Genomic DNA, 19,131 nt, shown 5'->3' with positions numbered 1-19,131 from the left:
TATAGATGCTCGATCAGGGGTAGTAAACCCAGCATTCCTGATAGCTTTTTTTCTCTGGTATATTTAGCAATATTTATACCTAGAAATTTGTGCTAGTAAGGAATTTCACCGGGTGACACAGGACGAGCTCAGAAAAACCATTGAGATTCATTTTGCCAGCTTAGATTTTCTCAGGTAAGAGGGATACTATCCTTTGAGTGTTTTCAATAGCCCTTTAATAATTGTGGTACATGTAATAGATTTAATGCAGTTCTTTGGTTAACTTATTTTTTTTAGAAAAATGGTGATCCCTTTAAAGCTTCTGTTATTACTCAGTACTTCCAAGTGACCTGAAAATTTGTATGCAATAACATAAATAACTGGTTCACTGCTTGCTGGTAGTGATATTTTCATGTGCTTAATGATCAAATGATTGAAATTAGACAAGAATGACCTTTTAAAACTACAATATTATGAAAAGAAATTCATTACATGTAAGAACCCAGTGGTTGTATAATTTCTAAATTTTTCAGTAAATTTCTAATTATGAATAAAGCACTTGAAATATAGTTTGTGTCGCATCATTGCAATATTAAACACACTTGGGTATTGTAAAATGTGGATTTTATTGCCAGTTAATGAAATGTACTCTAATAATTCTGTCATGTAGTGTTGAGGACATGATTTTACTTTGCTCATACAGTAGACATACCTCTTATTTTGCTTTTGATGTTGTGGCCTGTGCAGTGCTTGCTTACCAGGATTCAAGTCACTGACTAGATAAAAGGAATTTTTATTCAAACTTCTTGGTGAATATCCTACTACACTACAAAGCAACCTTACTCAGGACATCACAAAGATCATTCATTGCTAGGCTTCTGTGTGATCTGATTTTGAGTTAGGTGCCCACTTTTTATGTCATTCCTTCATCTTTTCACCATAGATAAAATCAGTTTAGCTATTTTTATTGGCATTAATAACAGGATATGGAGTAGCTAGTGTTTTATTAATCCTCCTGGCTGTTATTTTTAAGATATTATTTTCATTTTGTTTCCTTATCTGATATCACAAGTATTATGCTTTTTTTATTATTTTTAGCTACTGTGAACAAATTTGGCTACCATTCCCTTGGTGCAGGACCTGATGATATCTTTTCAGTTTTACAGTACCAGACCAGATTGTAGAAGTATGCATTGGATTCCTTCCAGTGGTCTGCCTTCATAATGGGATATTCAAGGCAGCCAGGAGATCCTTTAGAGAAGGGGATTGTGGTATTGGTAGGGTGGTTTCTTTTAGTTGCAATTGATGTGATGTACCCTGCTTCATCTAACCCCAGGGTCATTCAAATATCTGCCCAGAGCGGGAACTTACATGAAAGCTAAAATAGATTGCATTTCAATATATGCTTCTTGACAGTTATCTTTAATTTGGGGCAGTTTTTGACTGAAAAGTTAACCATTGCTGATTTTAGTTCCTTTGGGCTCAACGTATAGCTAAACAGTTCTAGTTTTGTAAGTGTAATCTCCTGTGCAAGTTAGCCATGTTGACCACCAGGCACAACTATGTCAGTGTCAGACATCAAAACATGGTTATTAAATTTAACAGTATCTTTCTCTCTCTCTCACATAATTTCATGTATTAGAGATTGCTATCACAGAATATCCATGTCTGTCTTTGGCAATATTAGTTGCATCTTCACCTTAGAAAATACTTGAGAAACCCCTACTCTTAGCAGTAATTACTCAGAATAAGTAGAAAGAGGAAATGAAGAAAAAATAAAAAAGGTTTTTGTCACTTTCTGATGGCCAAAAAAAGTTGCAAAACTTTGTTGAAAAATGTTACCATGGTAAAACTATATTTAACGAACCTGCTACATGCGCATTTTCAGATAAAGCTCGCACGAAAGTTCCTAATCGCAACAGTATCTTGCATTATTGGCACTACAGTAAACTTCACTGAAGTGTACAAAAACTTTTCATGTGAGTTCTTATGCCTTAGTGATCAACATCAAAATCAAGTGGAGTGTAGCAAAACTCAGTTGGGTATTCCAGTGCTACAGTTATCTGGTGAGCACAGTAATTACTGCAAACTGCATCCCCAATGCTCACAGTCCATGAGATATATGGAAAGTTTTTCAAAGCAAAGGAGGGAAAGGCTTGGCTGCAAAGGTATGATAAATAGATTTTCACAGTTGCCTGTCCACTTTTTGTAGATGTGGATACTACCAGGAGTGTTAAAACTTTTCAGACATTTCATATTGCTAGATAAACTTGTTCCTTGAGAGAGCTGCAGCTTTTGCATCCCTTCACTCCAGCTTTCCAAGAACTAATTGGCAGCCCGTAAATGGATCCATCCAGATATTCTAGAATAGTTGCGCTGTGGTGACCTGCAGTAGTTGTGTAAAAAGTACATCATTGTTGCAGGTGTACTTCTTAAGCCCTCAACACCAAACCTACTACTGCTTTAGAAATGTTGACAGAAAGTTGGGAACATTATGGAGGCATTGTTGGACAGGTTGCAGGAAAAATGCTTGCTTTATATCAGCTTGATTTACATATCCAGTCTTAGCAAGCAGGGAAGGTATAAAGTCAAACATGGAGCTAGTTCAGCTAGAAACGTGAAAATAATTACTAGATTTAGTAAAGAAACAATGAAATAGTTACTATATTCATCCCAGAGTTTTTTCTTGACATTAAAACAAACTTTTACAGTAAACTCCTATCATTTTACTCCAGCACACATTCATGAACATTGAAATATCCTCCCTATTTAAAAGGAGAAGAAAAAAGACTACTTGTTGGATGGACATCCTCATTGCATTTGTTCCAAACACGTCAGAGCCCCACTTCTTGTGTATTCTGTGATATAGTAATTATTTGGACTTGGAGATGGAACATCTAGAGTAAATGAATAATTTATATTAAAAAATTAGTTTTGTTTATGAAAAAGCCAGGCTAAATTTTTTCTTCAAAGTAAACCATCACAATAGTCCAAATTGCATTTTAGTTGTGAGAAATGTAGTGCTGAAGAAAAACCCTAGAATTAGTTGATTGGAACCCAAAGATATGACTCAAAGCTTATGAAATTGAGATTAGCAAGAAACACAGGGCCCTATTATTTTAGGTCAAAATCCTATGAAAGACATTAAAGTAAAGGATCTGTAATCCTTTACATTTAACACTCAGAGGTATATAATTGTACTTGCTGTGTGGTGGCAAATAACATTTGACTGACTATGCCCTGAATGAAATCATGTGCAGCAGAGAGGGACAAAAAATGATGGTGCTGTGTATGCCTGCCTTCAAGTTTATCAGTTATCAGGAATCTCATTACTACTTTGGGTTTTGATTAGCAAAGTCCCAGTCATGCATGACCACTCTGTTTTTACAGCAACTGCTGATGGTGGGACATTCTTTTCCATGGCTCTGATCATCAGTGCAAAAGTTCTCAAGTGACCAGTAGTACAGTTTCTTGTTGGTAACAAAACTGCTATCAGTGAAAGAGGCTGGCTAAGGTTATTTATGTTGCTATCAAGGACCCTGTTGATAGCGCTGTCTTAACTAAAGTTTACCTTTGGTATAGTTTACAGATGCCCATTAACACCGATACAAGTTCTATTTCCTTAGAAGATCACTATCACTAGTGCTACTAATATGAGTTATAAATCTTAGAGCAGGAAATCACAGGTTTATGTAGAACTTAGCCATATCCACATGCCAATTTTATAGGAGATTAGATCTCAGCTGTCTGTAACTTATGTTCATTGTTTCTTTCAGTCATGGAACCTCAGTCATGTTCACCAGATATGCCTGATGTTTCCATCAGGCAGGTGACCCTGGCTGTATTCAAAACATAACCTGCAACCATGTCTGCTTTTTTTTTTTGTCAGTCATTAGTATCACTCACAGAATGCTGATCATGCTTGCATGTTCTATTTGATGTCTTTGCCAGACATGTGACCCCAGCTAAGTTGCAGTCTCAGGATTGCAGTTATGTCAATCTCTTCTGTTAGTCATATCTGCTCAGGCACACAAACCCAGCCAAGTTACTTGCCTGAGGCTTCAGTCATTTCTACTTGCTCTGTTGGTGTTCTTCCTAACTTTGGTCTAGGTTCAGGGATATTCATCCTTTGTATCTTTCATTCCTGCCAGGCACACAACACTAACCATGTTGCAGGCCAGTCTGCCAGCTTTATGGGAAGTCTTCGTCCTTCATGGGATCCCTGGCTGTGGTTCAGACATGGAGATGTCCACAACTTGGCACAGTACTTAAGGTTTAGATCATTGCAAGGAAATAACCTGTTTGTCCATGTTCCATAAGTTATATACAAATAGAAAACTTCCAGTATTGCTTTTAGTATCTGCATCTTAGAAATTACGTGATCTACTCATTTGGAAGGGCAATCCTATCCATAAAGTGTTGTGGTGCTGCAATGTAAAAGTACTCAGTACTACATGTCTCTAAGTCCTTATACTAGAAAACTGTGGCACAGTCATCATTTGAGTGTTATAGGTGTTTATAAGTTTAAGATAAGATGTAGTTGTACTGGAAAGTGCTCTGCACTTTTATTTCCTCAACAACTGTGTGTCATGTTAGTCTGTACAGATTGTGTTATGTTAGAGACTGCAATCTTGTAGAAAATGCAGTTTTTATCACAAGGAACTCTTGATTGGAATCTCTATCAGTAGAAACTATAGTTGGGGTCTCTGCCAGTAATGAGACTGCTCAGAGTTTATGCTGGTAGAAACTGAATTTTGTAAAAATTCTGATTATTAAAGGCATCCAGCATGAGACTCAGGACAAAGCAGTGACAGAAAAACTTATCAATGCTCTTTATTAAAATTAAGGTAGTAAAAAAAAGTCAGTCATTATATTAAAGAATAGCTGTAAAATAAAATATTAAATCATTAAACACATTCAAGAATTACACTCAGGAGCACAGATTTATTTAGGACATAAAATTATCAAAACTTGTTGTACATTCTCTTATCACATTTTGTCACATTTTTAATGTTCACAGTTTAATCAGAATGACACCAATGGTTGTTGGGTGACCTTTGATTGAACACTTAGGCCCTATCTTTTTACATTTGTACTTATTAATACAGCTTCCCTTTCAGATACAGAGGGTAGATCTTGGTTTTACTTCAATCTTCCATACTGTGTTTATCCTACATGATGCTTGAATTATTGTGAAATCTTGCAGTTTACTTATGTTTAGGTTTTGCTGAGATGGAAAGTATAACCACTTCTCATATCAGCAGCAGCAAGTTCTTCCAATCTGAAGCTATCCTTGAGCTTTCCATGTGTAGTATAAAATTAGTAGACAGTATTTGCTCCCTCAGTAAAACTTCTCAATCATTGCAGGATAGAAGTCTGGAGTTTTTGCTGTTACTCAGTAGTCTGAGTTCTTAGCAGCTAGAAACTAGTTTCTGTCATTAGAATCACAGTAGAGGATTCAGGCAGACTTACTGCATATAGAAACTGTTGTTCCACCAGACTGCAGTCTTTACAATGAGACACAATGTTGTCCATTTATTTATTTTTTTTTACTTGTTATATATAATATTCAACCTAAGTTTTTCCTCTTTCTTTGGAGGCTTACTTACTAATTAATTGCCTTTCTGTCAAGTTTCTTATTAATGTCCAGTATACTTTATTTGAATAACGAAAATGTGTGCTGTGCTGATCAGTACAGCATAAACAAATTGAGGTGTATGTATTTCTGAAACATGTAAATTATTTCATATATATATATTGCAATACACTCCCTGAACACCTGAATTAGCCCTGGTCACCTACCAGCCCGAACTACATCCCCATAGCTATTACCCACTAAGTGGGTAATAAACTGTCAGCGTTACCAACGCTTACAGGAAAATCTTTTCAAATGAGTTACCTGAAGTACCATTGGCAACACTGCTGCAAGTCCCGGCCGAGTGAGGCCGAGATCCTCAATTGCTCTTTGTTCGCCATGCTGTGTGGGTGTGTCCGACATCAGGCGAACTTTTGGTCATTTAGCCCGACCCCCATTTAAGAATTTGAACATCAGATCACGATTTGGACTGTTTTCAACACATTTTCTCCTGGATGGATACTTTATTGATAGGATTCGGAACTTCTCTCCTGATTTTGACTCTGGGATCAGTACTTTGGACTCGTTTGGATAAGTCAAACAAGAAGAGGCTGTCGCCTGTCTGCTGCGCCTTGATGCTTCCACTTTGTTTACATCTTTGACGACAGAGCCTTCTTCTGCTGGAGATGCTGACGCTCATCGGCCCTACATGTCCTGCAAGCGTAGGATGAGTACCCTCAAACACCATCAACATTCTGTTTGTATTTAATGTAGGAAGATATAGTGTAGTATCAGTCAGATAGGCGGCGAGTCTTGGTCAGTAGATCAGATGGAAGAATTATTCAAAAAGTTAGAGGACAAGTTACTAGCTGAGTATGTCTAGTCTATTTTTCTAGCTTTATGACTAAATTAACGGAAACTAGAGATAAGGATAGTAGTAATAGTGCTGTAGATACTAATTACCTGTTCTTTTTCAGCCCCCTGCCTGTTCCAGAACCAGCCCTAATGGGTGCCGGGGTCATGGAGAACCGCAAACCTGGAAGGTAGGATCTGCTGGCCCCCTAATTTTGGAGCAGGCAGTGTTGGCAGCAGATTTCCTCCTTCCTCTAAAGGCGTAAGTTCTAAGGTGGATTTAGAATTAGGAATCACTCAGAAGGGTAGGAATTCTAATTTAGGAAGTATTCAGGAAAAGCAGTTGAATGTGGTCTTCTTTGGGTTCAGGTTTGGTTGGGGTCACTAATGTTTAGGTCTCTCATTTAGATCAATCATTGTTTTTATTTCCTGCTTCTTGCTCTGTGCAACAAAGGTTTCCAGATCCATGGAGGGTCGTTCAGATTTGGTTTCTGATGTATCTGGTTCTGAATTTTTGTTTTCCTTGAATACTCCTTCTTCGAAGGTTCCTTTTCCTTTAGGGGGTTTAAAATTTCTTTCATCTTGCAATGGTGGTAATTCTTGCGATCGAGTTATTCCAATCTTCATGATCATGTCTTAAAGAATTTTCTGATATGATAATGTCTATCAAGATTATCAGGGGCGGGGGGAACAGAACCAGTGTACTTTCTTTGAAATCTATGGCCTCTTCGGCCGCTATGGAATTTTCCCGTTTTTCTCCTTTTTTCTTCTAAGCCTTCTTCCAATGCCCTTCTCAATCTTCTTTTTGGTCCGCTCTTTGGAGGGCTCTCGGGGTCTTTGTTGCTCATCCTGTTTTCTTGGCTTTTAACTCAGCAGAGCAAGGTTTTCTTGCTTCAACCCTGTATTTTAGAGCTTCAGCTGCTCCCTCTCTCTCTTCAGGGTTAAGGTAAGGGGTACTTTTTACGGATCCGTTGTCTTTATCACCTTTTGCAAATCCGGTAGTTTCTCAGGCATCCGGTCTAGTTGCTTCTCAGGTGTTTGCGGAGGCATCAGCAACTCCTTATTTCATTCTTTACGGGTTCCTAACTGTAATGTATCCTCCGCGATTCTTGCGGATGCTATGGCAGTCGGCGATTCGCCTGCGCCAGTGTTCAGTGTATCAGCATTGATAGTTTCCGCAGCCTTTCCATTCTCCAGGATAGTTGGTAATTTACCTTCTTCTGTTACCGTTGGTTCAGTACCTCGTAACTTCCCCTTCAATACTCCTTTGAGTTCGGTCTGGTTGGGACCTTCTCCATCTGTCCAACGTCGGCGTTGGGCGCTCCAGTGGTTACTCCGAGTGTGGCTTCTTCCTTCTTCCCTCCTTCGGCTTCTTCTTTTTCAACTTTCCGGCAGGTTTTCTCTGTCCCTCCGTCTAGGCATCCATGTTGGTTCCGGATTCCCATTCCCATGCGGTTTTGATACATCCGGATTTGAGTGGTTCGGGTGTTGCGGCCTCTTCGCTCTCAGGCTTTTGGGCATGGTCCGCAGCATTGGTCCGCCCAGGTGTACGTCATCCCGTTGGGTGGTGTGGGGGTTTGTGCAACCTACTTTGGTGTTCCATATGTTGTTGAGTTCAGGTGTCCGTCTCAAGCACCCAGGTTAGCAAGTTCCGGTTTTCGAGTTTCGGCGTTTGCTAGGGATTGGCCTGCCTCTTTCCTGTTCTGGCTCAGTCGGACCAGTCCGACAATCCTCCGACTCGGTTGGACCAGTCCGACAAGGATTGTTCATTTGAAGAAGAGGATCCAGTACCGGATATTAGTTCTCCTTCAGCCAATGAGAATGAGTATAAGCAGATGGTAGACTTCATCCTCACTTATCCTCAATCCAAGGTTCGGAGGATCCTGCACTACGAAGCAAAAGCGAGTTCTTTTTCGCATTTTCTTCGACAGTTGCCTTAGTTGCTCAAACAAGATGATATACTCCCTCCAGTCCGGTACTGCCTGGCGCCTCATCACTTCGGTGTCAGTAGGACTGGCATACCAGGTTAACATGTCGCCTGACTGTACAACGTTCTTTGGCAGAAGAGGAGGGGCTTCTTTTAAAGCTTCCGCCTCACTATCCGGACATTCGGAGAGGGTTCTGTTGAGGGCACCTTTTGTGCTCTGCAACAGTCTTTTAGAGAGGAGGATATCTCCTCCATGGTCAATTTCTTGTAGCCGTCGTCAGCAGTAGTGTCACAGCAAGCTATGATTAGTGTGGCTGCTTTGGGTTCAAGGGATGTGGCCAGTGTAACGAACTTGTTGCTTCTAACTCATGTTTCCAGTGTCGGCAATTATGCATCGTTGAAAGTACAAAATGTGGAAGTAGAGAGTTCCCTGTCTAACAGGGAACAGCTGGTACCCACTTTGAAGAAGCCTCTCTGGGGGAGACCTCTCTCTCTCTCTCTCTCTCTCTGGCTCTCTCTCTCTCTTCTCTCCTTCTCTCTTCTTCTTTCTCTCTTTCTCTGTTTCTCTGTTCTCTCTCTCTCTCTCTCTCTAATTCCAGGGTCTTGTGTTGATTCCAGGGTCATGCTTTCTCTTCAGGTATGTCTTAGGAATCGCTGGGACTTCAGTTCGAGAATGCAGGTATAATCTGGAACGATTCTCGCTTGTTGGATTGTCTGTGATAGTCAGAAGAAGCGCATCTGACATCCGGAAGGTCTATGGGTCTCCCCTCTTCCCGACATTCATCTGTACTCAGATGCCTGATATCAAGGTTGGGGAGCAACCTTGGAGGAACCCAGGCTTTGGGCCTCTGGAGGGATCGGGAGCGATTGAGTAGGTGTCTGTCGGGAACTTCAGGGCTGTAAAGGAAGCCCTCAGGTGTTTCTCAGCCCTAGGCAACAACACAGTAGTGGGTCTGCTTTATGACATTGTAACTGCCGTGTCGTATCTGAGAACTTCGGGGACAAGATCATTAGAACTTAGAGGTGTATACTTTCTTCATTCGGTCTCATTCATCAGGTATTCAGGACTTCAGTGAGTGTCAAGACGTCTATGACTCTAGCTCCTTGCTGGCTCTAACACACTTGGTTCTGGAATTCCTAATGCTCCTTTCGGAAGTTCCGATGTTCCTCCTCATGCGGAAGATCTTTTAGACAACCGCATTTTCTGGGTTATCATCCAAACTCTTGCGTGATGAACCTAGTTGATAGGTGACTGCCGAGCGAACAGCTAGACAGTCCAGACACTCCTAAAGCTATGTCTAGACAGTGTTTCTTTCAGCTTGAAAAGTCAACCCGTAAGCTTTACCAGGTCAACTTGACATGGGGAAGTCTGTGTCGTAAGGAAGGTCATTCCATCTTTAGGCCTGCCATAACCGAAGTAGCTGGTTTTCTCTTATTCCTTCGGAAAGTCAAGATTCTTCCATTTTCGGCTGTTGCTGGCAGCACTTTGCAGTACATTTTTCTATCTTCCCAAAAATTTCTAGTAGTAAGATCTTCTTTGATTTATTATGTTCCCTCAGGCTCCCTCGTGAGATTTGTTTGAAGTTCTAATGTTAAGATATTTGGTTAGGTGTTTTTTCTTTCTTTTGGCTTTAGCTGCAGATACAAAGTGGGTGTGAGTTTCTGCCTGGTTTCACTAGGCAGGAAATGATCAGTATTTCTCTTCTTCCGGAAATCGTGGCGAGGCTAAAACTCTGCTTCGTTCATTTAAGGTTCTTTATCTGCAAGTGTTCTGTTCTGGCATCAGCGGGGATGTCTTTATGTCCAATGCGAATATTTATCAAAGGTTGAGAAACTCCGTCCACTTCTGTGTACACTTCTTGTCTCACCGCGGAATCCTTTCCGTCCGCTGTCAAGGATGCAATTAGTTACTTTCGGAGAAAGGGTTCCTGGTTCATAAGCGCTCACTACACAAACACAGTTGCGGGCACACTTCACGATTCTCGTGTGGTGCAAGGTTTATGCCCTTGAACGCAATTTAATTTGACGTAACATTATATTTAGTATTTAACAGTTTTTTCATTACTGCACAGTATTCGGAGTACAGTATGTCCACTTCATCTTCCTTTCTAAGGAATGGTTCAGAGTCTTCTATTCTGAGGGTAGTTTACTTCAGAGTCCGTCTGTGATTTCTTCCTTTACTCAAGAGACGTTCAATTTGGGCCCTGGAGGATCGGGGCGTATAGTGGCGAATTCTCCTATCTAGGTGCGTTCAATTAGCTGAGGTGGTATTCTCTTAGTGCGAAGACTCGGAAGGTTATTCTCTTAGTCCACGTTTAACGGTGAAGTCTATTATCTAGGGTGCGCTCATTTAGCTAAGGTAGTGTTCACGTAGTGCGGTGATTGTTAGGTTAACCAGATAGAGAAATTCCTTCTAGGCTTTAGAATCTTAAGCAACAGTGATAGTATAATCACATGAACTTAAGTTTAGTACGTCTTAAGTATCCTAGTCTTTGATAGTTTCCCTATGAGAGTCCAAGAGGTGCTCTTGTAGGCTAGCCTAGGTTGTTTTTTCGGCGCTGGGATACTTCTGTGCGGTCGTCAGCCTTTTGCAACCTGCAGGGTGGAGGGTCATTGGCTCGGCACACTGCCTCATTCCCTCCTTAATGGGTAGACTCTGAATAGTCACTTGGGAGATGCATCGTTCTCCTTTTTACATGAAAGTTATTCTCTTAGTCTGTGTGTAGCCGCTAACCCTTCTATCGTGGGTGCGTTCATTTAGCTAAGGGTGTACTCTCTTAGTGCGGAGGTTCTTAGAGGTGGCCACTTGGAAGTCGGTGTCGGTTTTCACGACTTTCTACCTGAAAGGCATTCAGTTTTCTTTGAAGAAGAATTTCTCACTTGGTCCCTTTGTGACGACCAACTCGATCTTATAATTACGTAGTAATATTAAGGGTGGGGGAACTCTAGGTAATGAATGTAGTCTGAGGAAATTCGGAATTTTCGATTCTCTGTTAGTCGGGTTTCATAGTGAAAATATTAAGTTTGACGTTAGTACTGTGAAGATAGGCAGATCCAGTGGACAGGTTTGGTTTCTTCAACCTCTTCTCTGCAGACATCGGGCAATGACGGTGAAGAACTTGAAGATCCTGCACACTCAACTTCTCCTCCATACATGAGAGGCTACAATTGCCACATGGGAGGTTCTTCGTACCCCTCCATACATGAGAGTGCTTTGATTAGCCACATGGGAGGTTCATTGTACCCCTCCATACATGAGAGTGCTTTGATTAGCCACATGGTAGGTTAGTTTTTATTTTTTGCTGCTCTCTGTCCATGAGGAGGTTTGAATACCACATGAGAGGTAGCTCGACTCAGACCCTCCATAAATGAGAGTGCTTTGATTAGCCACATGGGAGGTTCGTCATTCTCCAGTAATCATGGGAGGCTGTGATTAGCCACATGGTAGGTTGGTTTTTATTTTGCTACTCACTAACCATGAGGTTCGAATACCACATGAGAGGTAGCTCGACTCAGACAGTACCTAGACATGAGACTGACGTCGGGGGTACTCTCTCTACAGACATTCTCACCTGCCGAGTGGGATAACCAGGTGAGGATACATTCATTTATACAGAGTAGGTGAATAATGAGTTACCTGCTTTCCCTGTTGGCAGGTCGGGCTGAATTAGATTGATCCCACCTCCACTAAATTTTGTTAATCAGGCTAATTCAGGTGTTCAGGGAGTGTATTGCAATATGAAGTTTTCATAATAAAACTAATATTGTAATACTTACCTGAACACCTGAATGATTCCCACCCTCCTCCCCACTTCAATTTGAATAGTGGATAACGCAATTGGGGATCTCGGCCTCACTTAGCCGGGACTTGCAGCAGTGTTGCCAACGGTACTTCAGGTAACTCATTTGACAAGATTTTCCTGTAAGCGCTGGTAACACTGACAGTTTATTACCCACTTAGTGGGTAATAACTATGGGATGTAGTTCGGGCTGGTAGGTGACCAGGGCTAATTCAGGTGTTCAGGTAAGTATTACAATATTAGTTTTATTATGAAAACTTCATATTTACTTACAGGGGCCTTTAGGCTTAGTTTTTGTTTGTTAGAATTCCTCAGACTTGGTCTGTGATGCATTTGTTTCTAAGTCAACTCCATGAATTACATATTTATTTTATGACAAATTTCTAATTGAAAGCTTTCTAATGACTGCCAATGCAATTTATCTGGATGGACCAAACCTTAATGAGTATATTTCTTTTACACATAGCTAACCTTACGGATATCGATGTGGGTTTGCTTTACGAAGGAACAGTCGCCTCATGTGAATACATTAAGCCAGCAATTGAAAATGAAATCACAGTTACGCAAGGATAAAAATTTTGCCCAAATTGTTGTTATTTCTATTAATCTAGTCATTTTTTTCTTCTAATATCATGAACCCTGTGGCATAACTGTACTACTCATTTTTCTTTGTTCTTTATTGTTCATACTTCATCATCCTTCATTCATTATTATAGGTGCCCTTGTTGTTACTCTTAACCTGACCTTATCCTTGATTAGCAATATATAAAAGCTATATGCCTACAGCATTCAAATTTTGAAGGCATACAATGCATAAACTTGTACGCAGTAATTTGAAAATGTCAAAGGAAGGATGTGACTCGTGGTTTATTACAGGTAACAAATTACTGCTGCAATATTAATTTCTCAGTTTGTTTTAGTTTAAATAATCTGACTGTGGTAATAATGATAGAATTGGAAATATGAAGGTACCTTTAAACATTGCTTATAATTTTTTTACCATAATGGTGCACTGTGGTAAATTATAATGATATATGTTAAACCACACTCACTGGTAGTTACCGATCACAAATTTGTGTTAAATGAATAATTTTCTGAACCTAATAGAAAGCATATTGCAATTGTGTTCTAAGTAAATCATGTGGCCTATTGATGTATATGTGTTAATGTCAGGGTTGCAGTCAGAATGCAGAGTCAATCTGCTGTTTAATGTCATCCTTCAAAGAAGATATTAATTTCTTCTTTATGTCATGTGATATTCTCTTAACTCAGATTTTATTGTAAATTAAACTTCAAAATGAACAGCATATTTACTGACTATAAGGACGAAAAACTAATTTTTTTTAGAGCCCATTTGTATGTGTAATATATCAGTTGAAGAGAAGTATTCCATTTTCAATTAGTGTTGGTTGTAGCTAGCTTTTTGTTCTCGATTCTTTTGGTAAGTATTTTAGTAATTATAGTTGTAACTTGAAGGTATTTTTTTATAGTTATTTACCAATTATTTTATGGTACCTGTACTATATTATGACCAAATTTGTCAAGATGCTTACGTTTCATAGTACAGCATGTTATCTACTTTTATTAATGTAAGTGTTAATGCAGTGCAATATATTTGTTATGGTGTTAATTTTATAAAGAAGTAACGCTCACAAAGATTGTGCCAAAGAATAGAAGTAGTAGTTTTATTATTTTATACCATCTTCTTATATGACTTACATTAACCCTAGCAGATCATAGAAATCATTGAATTCTATCATTTTGTGGTGTAATCTGTATAATCCTGAAGTGTTAGATAAAAGTAGGAAAAATAGAAAGAATTTTAACCTTTTGTAGGGAGGCTGTGGGTATGTACAGTAATAATGAATGTTTAATTACATAGCTTACAGATGTATATCAGTGCTTAAGGTGACTGCTGTTTACCCAGTAACCAGATGATAGGTTGAAAGACATTGTTTGGATGTTATTTCAGTTAGTAGTTAATTGTGTTTTTTAATCACATTAATCCCCGAAGAAAATCCTTGCTAGGTCAGGAGTTGGAGGTTTGATGCTCATACCCTTCAGGTGACAGTTTTCAGTTTATTATATTCTATGGTTATGTTGAAAATGCATACTACCTAAACTTATGTATTAGAAACACTGATGTTTATTATATCAGTACAGATAGTATAGACTCTTATAGTAAAACAATTAAATCACTTTGTTGGTGTATCTTTTAGAAAGAATAACAGATAGCACAAAGTAGTTCTGTAGCATAGATTTTTCTACAAGTAACTCCATTTCAAGGCTAAAGAAGACTGTATTAGCTTCAAAATTAAGTTACGTATATTAAAAGGTACACTACACTTCAAAATTAAGTTATATTAAAAGTTACATTAGTGTCTGGTTTCCGTCTAGCCCCAAAAGGAGAAAAAGATCACATACAAGCATTAATGAAGGTGTTATACTTATTACATGAATACTGTACTGTAATACAGTACAGTACATAATGATTTTTTCATCCACAAAAATGTCCAGGGAACCAAGATTCAGAAATTTTTGTTACACAGCTGTAATTTTGTTTAATCATATATCTTTATTCTTAAACATGGGAAGTTTCAAGATGTGTGGGAAAGGTGACATATATTAAGAGTGGTTTAAATTAAATTTATATCTTTTGCTGTACATCACTGATAACATAATGCAAAGTTTACATTCTCTTTGATATCTTGTAAGTAGTAGTGATTATAGCAGTCAGTTGTATCTGTTTATGTCATATACCATAATTTAAGCACGATGCCTGGTACTGGGACTCAAGCGACTCTTGTAGTGCCATAGTCTAAGAAGGTTAACCATAGGCAGTGCAAATTAACCTTCAAATGAATTCTACAGCATGTTACTTGCGTAGCTAAGTTATTATTCTTGATGTTTTCAGTTTTATTTACCAGACACCTTGAAACCTTTTGAATTTTGTCCATGAAGTATATCTTTTTCAGAAATCAGACTTGCAGGAAGGATGGTAGGTACTAGTAAATCACAATGATTAATTCTGATAATCCATTTAATAAAAAAATGCTATATAATTAGGTCCATATGATGGTTTTAGATCCTCATGTTGTTTACCTAAAACAATCAAGAGGATTGTTTTGGGAGTTCTCAGTATTATGACACTGGATATTCACAGTCATAATTAAAATCCATTTTATACTTTCGTTTTCATCTTTCTGAATTAATATTTTCTAAAAAGTTTTTAACTGTTAGTTGTTTAGCTATATAAATCCTTTTGCTTTTAATGTGTCAAGGTTATATAGTTGTTATACAATACATTTTTGTTGTACAGTTGGAGATACTCTATAGTTTAGGGGAATTTCAGTTATTTTTTCACTGTTTTTTAGATGCTGCTTATTGTAAGGTATTTTATTGTACATCATAAATGTGCCAAAAATTTTATTATGAATTCTTTTCAAAGGTATGAGAGTTGATTGTGTAGTTGTCTATTACTAATAAAGCCTAAAAAGTATAATGCATTAATGTATCTCTACTGCCATGAAGTGGTTGCTATATCTATAATTAATTTCTGTTTCCTGTTAAACAGTTCATATTGAACTGATTACCATACTTCCTGGCCCTCTGGCCTCAGTGACACACCCCAATTTTGACTAACAAAGTTTTGAAAACAAAAAATCTTTTTCTCTCTAGTAAGTTTACACCCAAAGTTTAATATTTAGCTTACCAGTAGATACCTGCAGTAGAGTTATACCAATGCTAAGGTTCTCCTGTTTAGCAATTTGGTGTTTGGCGCTGTTGTGGTTTTTATCTCAACCAGAGTACAGTCAGCCCCTGGTAATTGCAGGGATGATGACCACAATCACCAACAAATTGCTAAAATCCGCAAATACTTGACATCCTCCTCTAAAAATGCTATAGCTGCCTATTTTAATAGTTCAGACACCAAAGACCCCCTCTAAAAACATAACTGTTTTAATAGTTCAAACACCAGATGTGTACCTTAAACTATCATCCTACACCAAATATACCTTAAACTATCATCCTACACCAAACATACCTTAAACTATCATCCTACACCAAATATACCTCAAACTATCATCCTAAAACACTGTAATATTACAGGCAGTTCCCGGTTATCAGCGGGGTTCATTTCAATGGCATAACGATAAGTGAAAATCGGTTATTTTTTTGCTGCTTATCAGCGCTGATAAGTTTTGTTATTGGAGCCTCTGTTAGGTACGTATCAGTACCAATACACGATTATCGGTGTCGACAGGCGGAAATCGGCACATATTGGTGCCAAAAATTGCCAATTTTTGTCGCTAGAGAAGCCCCGAAAAACCAGATCGCCAATAACCAAGCCCACCAATAACCTGGGACTGCCTGTATTTCAAAGTCATCATATAACATTACATTTAAAAATATATGGCTCACAGCTGTGTGAGAATTAATTGAGAAAAATATTTAATACTCTAGTGATAGTATGTACACAAAGGTAAATAAAGATTAATTACAAAACTAGGTTATAAGAATAGCATAAAGTAGCAGTAAACAAACTAAAAATAAAAAAAGAGGGGAAACTCCCTCACAAAGCATAGGAGCTACAAGCCAATCAGCATCTAGCAAAGCTGGTATCCTACTATGTGATTGGGTTTTCTAACCCTTCCAGCCAATAGCCCCTTTCTATCTATCTATCTGTCTATCCATCTCACACATTCTATGAGTATCCTTTGGCATAAAAAGAGAGAGAGAGAAAGGCTGAACTGAGTTGTTTACATCAGTTAAACAATTAAAAATGTTGGGACGATAATTTTTTATACATGTTATGATGATAATAGATCAGTGTAATAATACATCTTTCTATCAGCCACTCTCCCTTTCTATCTATCTATCTATCCATCTCTCACATTCTACAAGTATCCTTTGGGTAAGAGAGAGAGAAAGAGAGAGTGTCTGCCCAGGTGCTAACTCCCTTCACGGTCAATATGTCAAGATGAGTGACAGTTAAGCCTTCATGCCTCCCCCTAAATCAGAGACAGAAAAAGATCAGGGAAAACAATTATTGAGCTAAAATCTTACTTAATTTACTATATTTTCCTTAATATATTGATATTTTACAGTGTTTACGTTAATGTTAGTATTTGAAAATTAGTAAATTTATATTTATCATACAAAACAAATAAAAACAAATAAACAAACATGTTACATATACATAAAAATTCTCTCTCTTGTCTCAGTGAGAGAGAGAGAGAACTCACACACTAGTGACAGTATATACTAAAGCATCGAGCAACAAGCTAGGTGATTGGCTGCTTCCAACCCCTTCAGCCAACAGCGTGTCGTCATGGAGAGAGAGAGAGATGGGGTGAACATCGTTTTTTTTAGTTCTTTTTTATACAGTATATATTACAATGATAACAGATCAATATTGAGGGATTTTACTTAAATATTTGATTGTATTTTGCTGTGTTTACATTAGTATTACAGGCAGTCTCTGGGTTACGTGGGGGTTCCGTTCTGACACCGCATTGTAAGCCAAAAATCATCTTAACCTGAAATATCATTGAAAATCATAGGAAAACCTTACTTTTAATCCTTTGGGTGTCTTGAAAATGATGTAACATGCATTTTTATTGAGTTTTTGTCAAAAAACCTCCAAATTTTGACCATTCTGGAGCCACAGAAAGAGAAGAGAGAGAGAGAGAGAGAGAGAAACTGTTTGCCTCACCTCTTATCTACCAGAAAAAGACTTGGAATTTCACAGAATTTACATATTTTCTTAGTTACTGAAATGCAAAAATTTGTAATAATAATATGGAAAATATGAACAAGTGAAAAATGCGCCAAAGTTTCTTTGGTGCAATTGAGTTTTCTGAACTGCCACCACAGCATACTATAATCAAGGCTACTGAAAAGAGATCTATCTTTTGGTGGTCTTGGTATAATACTGTATGAGCCGCGGCCTTTGAAACTGTAACCATTGCCTGGTGGTGGCCTGTCCTACATTGTTACCAGAAGCATGATTATGGCTGACTTTAACCTTACATAAAATAAAAACTACTGAGGCTAGAGGGCTGCAATATGGTATGTTTGATGACTGGAGGGTGGATGATCAAGATAACAATTTATAGCCCTCTAACCTGAGTAGTTTTTAAGATCTGAGGGCAGACAGAAAAAGTGCTGACAGGAAAAAGTGTGGACGGACAGGCAAAGCCAGCACATGAGTTTTCACTTACAGAAAACTAAAAATGGATGACAAAATAACGTCATGTTTACCTATAAAACTATACAAAACAAACAAACACTCATTTTACATATGCATAAAAAATCTCTCTTATCTCAGAGAGAAAAAAAATACTACCCACCCTCCTGGCTAGTGTATGCAAAGCCACTGAGGTACAAGCTTTGTGGTTGGCTAAAATCCCACCCTTCCTGTCAATAGCGTGTTGTCATGAAGGCGTGGGGTAAGTTTGCTACAAGTTGTTACTGGCTACTTACAATCCCTCCAGCCACTAGCGTGTCATCATGGAGAGATGGGGGTTGCTACAAGCTCTGTTACTAGCTATATTTCCAATCTCTCTCTAGCCAATCACTTGTTGTCATGGAGCTTAATCATTTTTTTATCATAAATGTATTTGGTCATGAAAATACAATAAAAGTCAATAATAATATTAGTGAATATTGCTCTTTGAAAAAAACGGAATATGTGCATTTTATTTTTTCCACTGGACCGGCGTCGTCTGAAATATCGTCGAAAATCGTAAGAAAACCTTCATTTTAATTCTTTAGGTGTCTTGAAAACAATGTAATGGAGACTGAGGGAATAACACACAAGAGAGAGAGAGAGAGAGAGAGAGAGAGAGAGAGAGATTGTCCTTACTTGAAATATCAAGTTAAATTATTTATGAATTATTACGGAGAGAGAGAGAGAGAGAAAAGTTATTCTTACGTTAAGAGATCAAAAGATGGAAATTCAGTATTAAACTAACTTTTAAATGAAATTAAAGTTA

General features: G+C 38.2%; 1 protein-coding gene across 1 annotated transcript in view; it reads left to right on the top strand.

Annotated features, from left to right (window-relative positions):
* Positions 1–15,635, top strand: part of pigeon (protein) — a 179,509-nt gene extending 163,874 nt beyond the window's left edge. The window contains exon 20 of the mRNA XM_067126903.1: positions 12,600–15,635. Coding sequence (XP_066983004.1) covers positions 12,600–12,706 — 107 coding nt within the window. The 3' untranslated portion in view covers positions 12,707–15,635. The remainder of the gene's footprint in view (positions 1–12,599) is intronic.
* The last annotated feature ends 3,496 nt before the right edge of the window (positions 15,636–19,131 follow it).

The sequence above is a fragment of the Macrobrachium rosenbergii genome, chromosome 3 (assembly GCF_040412425.1).
Source record: "Macrobrachium rosenbergii isolate ZJJX-2024 chromosome 3, ASM4041242v1, whole genome shotgun sequence".
NCBI classification, from domain to species: domain Eukaryota; kingdom Metazoa; phylum Arthropoda; class Malacostraca; order Decapoda; family Palaemonidae; genus Macrobrachium; species Macrobrachium rosenbergii.
This window is presented reverse-complemented; position numbering and strand designations above follow the sequence as displayed.